Genomic DNA, 11,935 nt, shown 5'->3' with positions numbered 1-11,935 from the left:
AATTCATTTCAAAAGAAATGATGGAAATACCTGTGCAGGTGCACCGCTCGGATGCTTGGCAATCCTATTGAAAGTGAATGGACTACATGCAGTAAGACTGTTTTTTTTTCAGTCTTACTGCATGGGGTGTAGCAACTCCGCAGTGAAGAAGATAAGAGACACAGGACCCCCATTCTTGACATCGGCAGGCATATCTATAGGATTAGGGATATTCTGGTACAACACCTTTAATGTACAAATTCACAAGCATAATAAAAGAGACTGCAATCAGAGATCCTGAAAGGATTGCAGATCACTGAATCAGTAATTATGGATCAGCACCAAAGATTCCTGCCATCTTCTTTTTTAAAAATTCTCAGCAACTGGAAGAGACGGTATACCTCACAAGGGAAGTCACCCCTAGAAGGCAAGAATATGAAGACTGAGAAACTAAAGTCCTTACCTGATTTAAGAAACCTAAGTGTTTTAGATGTTACATACCAAGCTAAACAGAAAAATTAACCAGTGCAATGTGATAAAGCTCATATGACCAAATAGTTGGTTAGGCACTGATTGATATCGGAGTAGTTGATTCCTGGGTATTCCTTTTCTAATCTAGGACATGACATAGAAGATATGAGAGTTTTGATATTGAAGGGTGGTTTAAAGTCACAAAGCCATAGAAGAATTTGGGAAAATAACTTTCCATCAGTAATTCAGGGACCATAAACTTTCACTCCCTTATAAGTGCCTAGTTAAAAATGTTGCAATATACCTTTTAAGTTCAAACCCATCACATCCATGTTTGTGCCTTGTCATAGGTATGTGTTTCATAAGTGTGTATAAATACTCATGCCTCTTCGAACCTATTCCATGTAAGCCTGAAGAACAACCCGAGAGGTTCGCAAGCTTGCTATAACATCATGTATTTTTGTTAGCCATTAAAAGGTATCATATCTACAATATTACGTGGTTTCTCTTGCTGGCAAAAATCCCATTTGACTCTACTGGCTAACACGGTACCAGACCTTTGTTTTCAGAATATCCTTAACAGCACACTGAGTCAATGTCCTACAGGTGAGTCATGTAGTCAAAAGTGGTGGTCCACGTTTCATGGTACCCCCAAGACTTGCGGGATGTTCATCCTTGTCTGTCCCCTCCCCACCCCCCTTCTCCTCCTCCTCTTCCTCCACATCTTCATACCACCTTTCAGCACCCTATAAATGGCATAGATATCTGTGTGTGTCAAAGACCCAGTCTCCATACAGTGATGCACATTGTAAACGCCAAAATCTGAAGGCAGGCAAGGTTGTGTATGACAATGGGACCAACCTGCTGGTAGCCAATTACCTCAGCAATCTCAGACACTTACCATACCTTGCCTATGTGATGAATCCGGTAGTGCAGCACTTCCTAAACAATTACCCAAGTTTACATCAACTGCTGGAAAATGCCAGAAAATTGATGTTACACTTTTGGCCCTCACACCCAGCCACATCTTGTCTCACAGAGGTGCAGCAAAAGTTGGGCTACCATGCAACCGCCTCAGCTATGATGTGCCTATGTGGTGGAATTCTACATTGAATATGTTGCAGAGGCTAAGCTAGCAGCAGAGAGCAATCATAGAGTACCAGATGGTGAATTCTGTTAGCAGGTGTGTGGTGATCTCTTACTTGATGCCTATGGAGTGACTGCAGATCAAAGATGTTTGTGCTGCTTCAGCCTGCTTTCAGGTAACAACCAAAATGGTCAGATGTGATGATACAGTGATCAGTATTACCATCCCTGTTGTCTGACTGCTGGAACAGGCGCTACAGAGCTTCAGGGACAATGGCATATTGTTGTCACAGGAGGAAGAGGAAGAAGGGATAATGATTTCCCAACTGTCTGGCAATTTCACCATTACTTAACACGACCGGGAGGGTGACTTTGTGTAAGAAAAGGGGGTGCGTCTTCCCCATTATTTTTCTCCACCCTTTGGAGAAGTATAGAGAAAGAGGAGGAGGAAGAAGAAGACCAGAAAGAGGAAGAGTTCAGAAGCAGAGGAGGAGGGGGATACATAATGTTCCTTCCGTTCATTACTAACCCCAGCTTTTCTATGTGGAGGGCAGGATCAGCCAGAGGACACTCTTAGGTCTGCCCCTGAGGAAAATGGGCCATCACCACTTTGAGGCATATGAATGCTTTCATGTTGCAGTGTTTGCAGAAGGATTATTCCATAGCCCACATCAAAACATCAGATCATTACTGGGTGGCCATCCTCCTTGATCCCCACTACAAGGCTAAAATGACAAATCTCATACCAGCAGTGGAAAGGGACCTCAATATTCAGCAGTATCAGAACAGACTGTTAAGCAGTTGAGCAGAGCATTTCCCTATGGCCGTGGGGATGCATCCATTTAATGAACTAATCACAGCCATTCAATGCGATGGCTGTGATTGGTTTATTGAGCACTACAGTGATTGGATAAGCCGCGGCGCTCGAGAACTAATCAGAGCCAGAGCTTCCTGGAGGCGGGGATTTTAAAACTCCAAACCAGGAAGCGCTGGCTGAATACTACAGACAAGTCTGCCGAAGCTGTTTATGCTGCTGCTACTGCTGGTGGTGCTGCTGCTCTCCTTCTCTTGCTACTGCTATGTTTCCTCCTCCTCCTTTTTTCCCCAAAATAAAAATTTCTAAAGCACAAGAAACAGCTGTAGCTGTTCTCTTCACCTGGTAGAATTTGTCCTTTGCAAACTTTAAGGCATTGCTTTTAAACAAGCACCACCCCTGCTGTCTCCCTTGATGTAATTTTTGGTAACTCTACTGCTTTTCCTTGGAGGTGGAGTAGGAGGCCCATGCTTGAGTGTTGTTTTCACCTAGCAAAATTTGTCCTTGTAAAATTTATGACATTGCTTTTATAACAAGCAGCACACCTTCTCTAGCTGTGGCAGTTCCTTGGCAATCTCCCCTTTTACCTACCTTAAGGGCTGCTTCACACGGTCACTGTAATTCTTGGCCGGCCGCGTCACGGACGCTGTACGGTCGAAAATCACATGACCGAGAGGCAGCCGTGACAAAGTCACGGCTGCATCTCCCGTTTAAGCTCCTGTTGAGAAGGCCCAGGTGCGTTGAGTATACACTGCACCCGGAAAACAGTTGAGTGAAGGGAGAGAGTTAAATCTCCCGCCCCGTCCCATTGACAGCTGGCGAGGGGTGTAGAGGGGGAGGGAGTTTAGCAGAGATGCTGCTAAACTCCCTCCTACCTCCCTTTTCCGGCAGCTCTCATTGGCTCCCATAGGAGAATATGGGACTGGTTGGCGTATTCCAGCTGAAAAGATAGGTCCAGAATTATCTTTTCGGGCCCGTGTAAAATCGTCCAGCGAGAATGCGCACCGTATGCTATCCATTTTTATGCACCAGAAAATCGCCCATCTGAACTGATGCATTGAGATCCAGTGCATCAGATGGTCACGAATATCGGCCAGCCGTAAAAAAGCGGCTGAGTGTGTGAATAAAGCCTAAAGCTGAGCGCTAACATACCGAATAAACCATTTTATAATGTTTTCACTCTTTTTGCAATTGTTTTAATGGTAATTTATAGTAAGAACTTAATATCTAATTTTGAATTGTAACTTTATTCAGGAAAACTTTCTCAAAGTGAACTTTCTTTGCAAGAAGCAGCTCTGAGGTTCATGTTTAGCAAGGTCCCCTAAGTCTGGTTTTAAAGTTAGAAACCTTCCCTGTGGATAACACTCACAGCCTGCTATAAAAAGCAAGTCTAGACTCAACCTCTTCTTTCATGTTAGCTGTAACTTCTGCAGATGATAAAGCAACTTCTCATTCTAATAAGGGAGCTGACTATTCAAAAATTGGAATTTTCTTTCTAGCTTATGTGAACAGGTAAGTGTTATTCAAGATTTTCCAAACTCTGCTATTTTGGGATTGCTTAATGTTTCTGTATTTAAAAAACTAAACTTGCGATGATTATACTATATTATATATTGATCCTGATGTAAGAACATGAAATAATATTTGAAAATCATCAAATTTGCAATTATTTTATGCCAGAAGCTGACATAAACTGTGTCATGAATATTCCTTACTGATGCTTCCTCTGGACATTGGAACTAATGTTAGGAGATGCTGCAGATGAGGCTAGTGGTATCTGCGGAGCAGTCGTACCACCACTAATCTGATATTGATGACCTATCATATATAATAAAAAAGCTTTAAGCTAGGGTCCCAAAAGGTATCAGCTATGAAATAAGGTAAAATTGTATATTTAATGTTATTGTGCCTAAAACTGACCACATTGATATTTGCACGGTTAACATGGTCTTGGACTTTTTTTTTGTAACCCCGAAAATGCAAGTAGTAATACAATGTACTTTAAATCTAATAGTCTGTCTTGCACCATATGTTGAGACATATAGTGAGCCTGAATAAAAATCGTAGTATTTTGGCATGATGTTTTTTTACATTTTATTTCTTGCTGAGACAGTAATTTATGCCATCATAGGTTTGAACAGAAATTGCTCCACTGAAACCAAAACTTTCCGGTGGTTACTCTTGGAATTCTGTTTTTTCTCTTATTTTTCTATAATCCTTTTCTATTTTTTCCTTGTAAAAAACAGAGAGCGGACGGATATCGCAGGAGTGAGAACATTGCAAATGAGATTGAAACCATTGAAAATCATTGCTTTCATAATCATGCGTTTTCTCTCACTCTCACATCGTGAGAAAATTGTGTGATTTTCTCGCCAGTGTGAAGGAGCTCTAATGTTTATATTCTTAGTATAGGGCCATCATTCGATTCATTTTTAGGTAAATGCATTTTGTTGTAATTTCTTTACTATATTTCTAAATAAAATAATAATAAAAAGAAATAGTGAATTAATAACATATTAGCAGCTGCTTATTTCCTGCTGCACACAGCCCTGCCTCAATGACATCTTATTCAATTTTGTGTTCAGTAAACCAGATCCAATTTATACGACACGTGCAAAGCCGCATTCAACTTCCATCACATTGGATTTCTGACACACCACCGCTGTGGAGTTGAAGATCAAAAGTACTGCCAGTCCATATCCTACATCATAGCTAACGTTAGTGTGAAATGTAAGTACACCCTCATGTACCACCCTCGATCGCATACATTGTGTCTTGTACAACAGAGTTGGCTTGTCAGATTGAACTGCCACAGAGGACATACAGACACAGACATACTGGTGATTGTAAGTTTATTACAAGGTATTCCACAAGTAATATTCTTACTTTATGATATTCATGGAAGGACAATATTAGTAAAATATGGGGATCTAAACATGAGAAATTAACTCCTTAAAGACTGCCAATTTTTGTTTTTTCCGCTTTGTTTTTTGATCCTTCCCTTTGAAGAGCCATAACATTATTTTACTTTACTGTAAACACAGCTGCATGAGGGCTTGTTTTTTGCCAGACAAGTTATATTTTTCAGTGGTAACATTTAATGTACCATATAATGTATGAAAAAAACGTAACAAAAAATTGTAAGTGAGGTGAAATGAAAAGTAGGTAATTGTACCCTTTCTAGGGCGTTTCATTTTTATGGTCTTCGCAGTGGGCTGAAAATTACATTGATTTTACTCTGTGGGTCAGTACAATTAGGCAAATACCAAATGTACATAATTTTTATTATGTCATATCACTGCTTTGATCATCACTTTCAACAGCTATAACTTAAATTTTTCTGTCCAAGGAGCTGCTTGAGGGTTTGTTTACTACATGGAGAGCTGTAGTTTTAATTTCTATCTTTTTAAGGTGCATCATTTTTTATTGTTTTTTTATTCAGCTTTTTTGAGGGGAGAGAATGCTGGAAACGAAAAAAAAAAGAAATCTGGCATTGTGTTTTTTTCACTGTATACTATAAATAATGTTATGTTTTATCAGTTTGGGCATTTTAATGCAGTAATAGCAATTACCTAAATTTTTTATTGTTTAGATATTCTATGTTTAAAAAAAAATATTTTTACATTTTAATATTTTATATTCTTAAAAAATTGTATTCAACTTTTGTTTACAATTTTTTAGTCTAAAAGTGGATCTTGAACTTTTGATCACTTTCACTTCTGCATTGCAGTGTATTGGTCCAGCTCTGTTATTCTATTACACCCTACCACAGACAGAATGTAATAAGAATATTACCATGGCAGGCTTGGAGGTCTTTACAAGGTCTCTAGCTGCCATGATGACCGGACGGCACCTCCCAATCACGTCAAACCATTTAAATGTCATGGTCAACACTGACCAAGGCATCTAAAGAGAACCATGTGTCAGCTGTGCTTTACAGCCGGTACCTACCGTATTTGGAGCCAGTTCAACTCCTAAGCCTGCTCCACATGAAGGAGTTGACCGAGGTAAAGGATGAGTTATGTTCCTATCCACCAAGGGAGTTAAAAGAATAGCCATGATGACCGGACTGCAACTCTTAATCACATCAAACTATTTAAATGTCATGGTCAACACTGACCAAGGCATCTAAAGAGGTATATAGATTAGATTTTTTTGTTGTACTACTTTTAAAAAATAAAGTATTTTTGAAAAAAAAAATACAATTACTTTCTACTACCACCCTCTGACAGCCATACATTTGTTATTTTTCTTTCAACATAGTTATTTGTGGGCTTGTTTTTTGCAAGACATCCTGTAGTTTCTATTGGAATTATTTTGAAATACATGTAACTTTTTAATAACTTTTAGATTATTTTTTCTTGGAGATGGGGAGACCAAAAAGTGCAATACTGATGTGTTCAGACTAGAGATGAGCGAACCTACTCGGCCACGGCCCTTTTTTGCCCGAGCGCCGCGATTTTCGAGTACTTCTGTACTCGGGTGAAAAGATTCGGGGGGCGCCGTGGGTGAGTGGGGGGTTGCAGCGAGGAGTGGGGGGGAGAGGGAGAGAGGGCTCCCCCCTGTTCCCCGCTGCTACCCCCCGCTGCGCCATGCCTCCCCCTGCCCCTGCGCCCCCCGAATCTTTTCACCCGAGTACGGAAGTACTCGAAGATCGAGTATATTCGCTCATCTCTAGTTCAGACATTTATGGACGCAACTAATCAAAATATGTTTTGGCTATTTTATATTTTTTTATTATAAATATGGGAAAACTTTTATTTTTTTACAATTAGGAAATTTTTTTTTTCTAATTATTTTTAGCACTTTTTCAGTCCCCGTAGGGAACTTGAACTTGCGATCCTGCAGTATAATATTATACCATACATATTCTGGAATCTGAAAGGCTGTTTATCAAGCCACAACACAGGCATGGCTTGATAGGTAATCTGCAATGGCAGCCCGGGGGGCCTTCAGAAGGCTCCCGGTTGCCAAGGCAACGAACAGCACCCAGCGATCTCATCGCCATGTGGGACCCCTGAACTCCAATTTAGATGCCACTATCAAGATTGATCCTGCTATATTTAAAGGGTTAACAGTCGCGATCAGCATGAGTACTGATAGTGGCAGTTGTGGACAGGTATCAGCTGTTAAAGACAGCCAGCAATCACATTGTATGCAGTAATATTGACTCCTGATCCCGCTGTATACAAACCCTAAACCTCCATGACAGAAATATATTTTCTGTAGGGGTTAAGGGGTTATTTGATTCAGGCTCGGCACAGGACAATTACTGAGCTTCTATGCTGAGTGTGGCTGCTTCCAGTTGCTTATAGGCAACAAGCCTCACCTCGCTCACCTATAGGGCGTTTGGACAAGTCACCCGTTAGGTCCTGTCTGCAGTTTTCTAGTGTGCAAGAGACACTCCTGCAGCACTTTTAGCAAATCTCAGTGTTTCTCACTCACTGACCAACCAGTGAAGCAAACAGGAAATTAAGTGCCAGACCATTCACGCTCTGGAATCTCTGTACTCATAGTCCTCCAAACATGGTGTTACTTAACCCCTTCCCTCTCCAGGATGTACATTTACGTCCTAGAGCATTGGGGGTATGTATGAAAGAGGTTGCGCGTCAACCTCTCTTCATACAGCATGGGCGTCAGCTGTTCATTACAGCTGACACCCGCGGGCAATAGCTGCAATTGGCTGCGCGGCCTATCGCGGCTATTAACCCTTTAAAAGCTACTGTCATCCTGCGAATGATGTTTAGGGGTCTCGTACCGCCCCCCCGCGTCAGATCGCAGGGAGCCGTACAGGTGTCATGGCAGCTGGGGGCCTTCTGAAAGGCCCCAGGGCTGCCTTAGCAGACTGCCTATCAAGCCGTGCCCAATGGGTGGCTTGATAAACTGTCTATCAAATCATAGTATCACGTAATACTATAGCATTACGTTATACTGCAGGAGCGTTCAAAGAATTGCATGTTGTAGTCCCCCAGGGGGGCTTAAAAAAAAGTGAAAATAAGACCAAGAAAGTTTTATTAATTGTAAAAAAAAAGTAATAAAAGTTTAAATCACCCCCCTTTTGCCATATGTATAATAAAAAAAAATCTAAATCATTAAAGGAAAGTACATATTTGGTATCCCCACATCCATAAAAGTATGGTCTATCAAAGTAGCATATTATTTACCCCTCACAGTGAACGTCGTCCAACCCCCCCCCAAAAAACGCCAAAAATGCACTTTCAGTCACCCTGTCTCCCAGAAAAAGTGAAATAAAAAGGGATCAAAAAGTCGTATGTATTCCAAATTGGTACTATCGTATAATACAGGACTTCCTGCAAAAAACGAGCCCTCGTACAGCTACGTCGACGGAAAAATAAAAAAGTTATTGCGCGCAGAAGATGGCGGCAAAAGATAATTAAAAAAAATTTTCTGAAAAAAAAAGAGTAGTACAGTAAAAAAAAACTATACAAGTTTGGTATCGTAACAATTGTACTGACCCATAGAATAAACTTATCATGTCACTTTTGTTGCAGTTTGCACGCCGTAGAAACAAGACACACTTGAAGATGGCAGAATGTCATTTTTTTTCCATTTTACTTCAGTTAAAATTTTTAAAAAAGTTTTCAGTTCATTGTATGGTACATTTAATAGAACCATTGAAAAATACAACTCCTCCCACAAAAAATAAGCCTTCATACAGCGATGTCGATGGAGAAATAAAGGAGTTACGTTTTTTTTAAAAGGCGGAGGAAAGAACGAAAAGTAGGGAAAAAAAGGGGCTGCGTCATTAGGGGGTTAAAGACACATAACCCATTATACGAAACCACATGGGACACCCCCTTACACATACAAGTATGCTGGATGTTGCAAAGGCATTAAAAAGGAACCTGTGAGAATGAGAGAGTTTCCAAAACCACTACCAACCTGTATCCAAGATGGAAATAGGTGGACAATAATACCTTTGCATATTCTGGACAATACAGTATACAGGCTTAAACACATAAGCGTGAATTTCTCCCCTTATAAAGCCCTGATAATCACGGCCGTTTAACGGGACAAAACGAAACCACTAATCTCAATAGGAGTTCAGTGGTTATATTTTCACTGCTGGGATTTCTTGGTCGTAATTACTACAGAAAAGATAGAACCTGCCCTATCTTTCCCGTACGTATTGAACACATTGTGCGGGAAAGATCGGGCAGCTGCTATCTAACCACCTCTTCATCATCACAGATCCTTCATCCTGGGTGCTGAGCTGTTTGTCTTCCCTGTTGTATGGGATAAAGAATGTATGTAGCAGAACTGTATGTGATGCACATGTAACAGTGCTGTATGTGTGTGATGTGCATGTAGCAGAGCTGTGTGTGTGTGTGTGTGTGACGTGCATATTGCACAGCTGTGTGATGCATTGCACCACCAGAAACACTAGTACTATAATTATCTAAAAACTACTAGTCAAAATACTAATGAGCATCTGTTCGTGAGTGAGTGATTGAGTTACATGCAGAGCCTGACACCAGCCATGTGCTTATAGGACCTGTGATGATGTCACTGTTATGTGATCAGTCACCTGGGCTCTCATCTCCACCCCTGATCAGATGACGGTGACATCATCACAGGTCCTTCACTTTATTAAAACTCTCCAGAGCCAGACAGCAGCCATGTGCTTACAGCACCTATGATGATATCACTGTCATGTGATCAGTCACCTGTATGGGAGCAGTCCAGGGTCACATGACCAGGGGGTGATCAGTGTGTTCAGGACTCTGCTGTGCTGGTTGTGATCCCTGTTGTATGGGATGAAAAATGTATGTAGCAAAGCTGTATGTGATGTACAAGTGGAAAGTTGTGTGTATGTGATGTGCATGTACCAAAGCTGTGTGTGTGTGGTGTTCATGTAGCAGAGCTGTGTGTTAGTAACGTGCATGTAGCAGAGCTGTGTGGAGCATTGCACCACCAGAAACACTGGTACTATAATTTCCTAATAATTACTAGTTATCAATCTTTTACACTGCTGGATAACAGGTTAGTGGTGGTTCGAGGGCCTAACAGATTCCCTTTATGTGTTTCACAGCCACCTAAATAAAATGCAATATGTGTCAAATGGTAAAATTCTTTGTATGACTGAAAATTGGAACTGATTTTATTTGGTTGAGAAAATTCCTCAACTATAAATGGATGGAAATATTTCAGAATGTTTAAGGATACATTATGACACATAGTCCACATCATGGATGCACATATTTGTTACACATATCTACAGTATGCACTTGAAAATGTCATTGAATATTTCATGCATATGCCATACAATAATTATGAGTAGAACATGGGAATCTGTTGCCTCTCATATGCTATGTGTAATGGAATCACATTCACAGGTCTGCCACTGGAACAGAACTATATTATAACAATATTACTCATTTCATCCTGATTGGATTTCCAACCTCTCCAGGGCTCCAGTATGTACTGTTTACTGTCTTCCTTATAATTTATTTTCTAACTGTAATAGAGAATGTGACCATCATTGTAACTATCACTGTTAATTCAAAGCTGCACAAACCCATGTATTACCTTCTCTGCAGTTTATCTCTACTGGAAAACTTGTACATTACAGTAACTGCACCCACCCTACACAACAGTTTGTTAATTGGAATCAATAAAATCCCTTACGCAGCTTGTATGGCTCAATTGTACATCTTTATTTCCTTGGCTTGCACTGAATCTGCTCTCTTGGCTGTCATGGCATTCGACAGGTATGTAGCAATATGTCTACCTTTGCGGTACATGGTTATTATGAACAACTATGTTTGCTTCCAGTTAGCTATTGGTTCCTGGGTGACAGGGTTTTCCATTTCCGCAGTGAAAACCATCTATATTTGTAGATTACACTTCTGTGGGTCCAACATTATCAACCATTTCTTTTGTGACATTTCTCCTTTACTAAACTTGGCTTGTGGAGACATAACTTTCTTAGAGCTGTTGGATTTCATCTTAGCCATGATTATTATCATAATTCCTCTTGTAGTGGTAATTTTCAGCTATATTTGTATAATCAGGGCAGTTCTAATTATGTCAAACAAACAAGGACGTCAAAAAGCCTTCTCTACCTGTGCTTCTCATTTAATTGTAGTCATCATATTTTATACAACAACATTGTTCATCTATGCCAGACCAAGAAAAGCTGGCCCATTGGATAGGAATAAATTAGTTACTATTTTATACGCAGTTTTGACTCCATTTCTAAACCCGGTGATTTACTGTCTAAGAAATCGTGAAGTTCAACAAGCACTAAAGAAATTATTGACTCCTTCCTCAGGTTGATGACAGAAATTCACAATAACTTTCCAGGTATCGCAGAGGGACAACTTCACCTTTATTGTTACTTTTCTAAAATCACCATAAACTCTATATACATAAATTAGAATAATATATAAATTGAAAAATAAATCACTGTAGAAGCGGGCAGCCAATTATGTGTTAGGGATGGTACTGCAAGGTTGGCAACTGCAAAATACTGAAGTTTTCTGCCATAAAAAAAATCAATCACTCTAGAAGTAGACAGCCAAACATGCATCAGGGACAGGATTCATGGAATGACAATACCTC

At 40.2% G+C, this 11,935-nt stretch overlaps 1 protein-coding gene across 1 annotated transcript; it reads left to right on the top strand.

The window, feature by feature from the left end:
• The first annotated feature begins 9,156 nt into the window (after nucleotides 1-9,156).
• LOC136628871 (olfactory receptor 6B1-like) lies at nucleotides 9,157-11,650 on the top strand. The gene is made up of 2 exons (XM_066604965.1): nucleotides 9,157-9,218; nucleotides 10,708-11,650. The coding sequence occupies exons 1-2, from the start codon at nucleotides 9,157-9,159 to the stop codon at nucleotides 11,648-11,650; spliced, it is 1,005 nt and encodes a 334-aa protein (XP_066461062.1).
• Nucleotides 11,651-11,935: the final 285 nt, after the last annotated feature.

The sequence above is a fragment of the Eleutherodactylus coqui genome, chromosome 5 (assembly GCF_035609145.1).
Source record: "Eleutherodactylus coqui strain aEleCoq1 chromosome 5, aEleCoq1.hap1, whole genome shotgun sequence".
Lineage (NCBI taxonomy): Eukaryota > Metazoa > Chordata > Amphibia > Anura > Eleutherodactylidae > Eleutherodactylus > Eleutherodactylus coqui.
This window is presented reverse-complemented; position numbering and strand designations above follow the sequence as displayed.

Excerpts from the sequence above, each read along its gene's own strand:
- LOC136628871 (XM_066604965.1), top strand. The coding sequence starts at position 9,157 with ATGGGACACCCCCTTACACATACAAGTATGCTGGATGTTGCAAAGGCA. Across the intron at positions 9,219-10,707 it reads AAGGCATTAAAAAGGAACCT|GTCTGCCACTGGAACAGAAC; the intron begins GTGAGAATGAGA and ends TCACATTCACAG.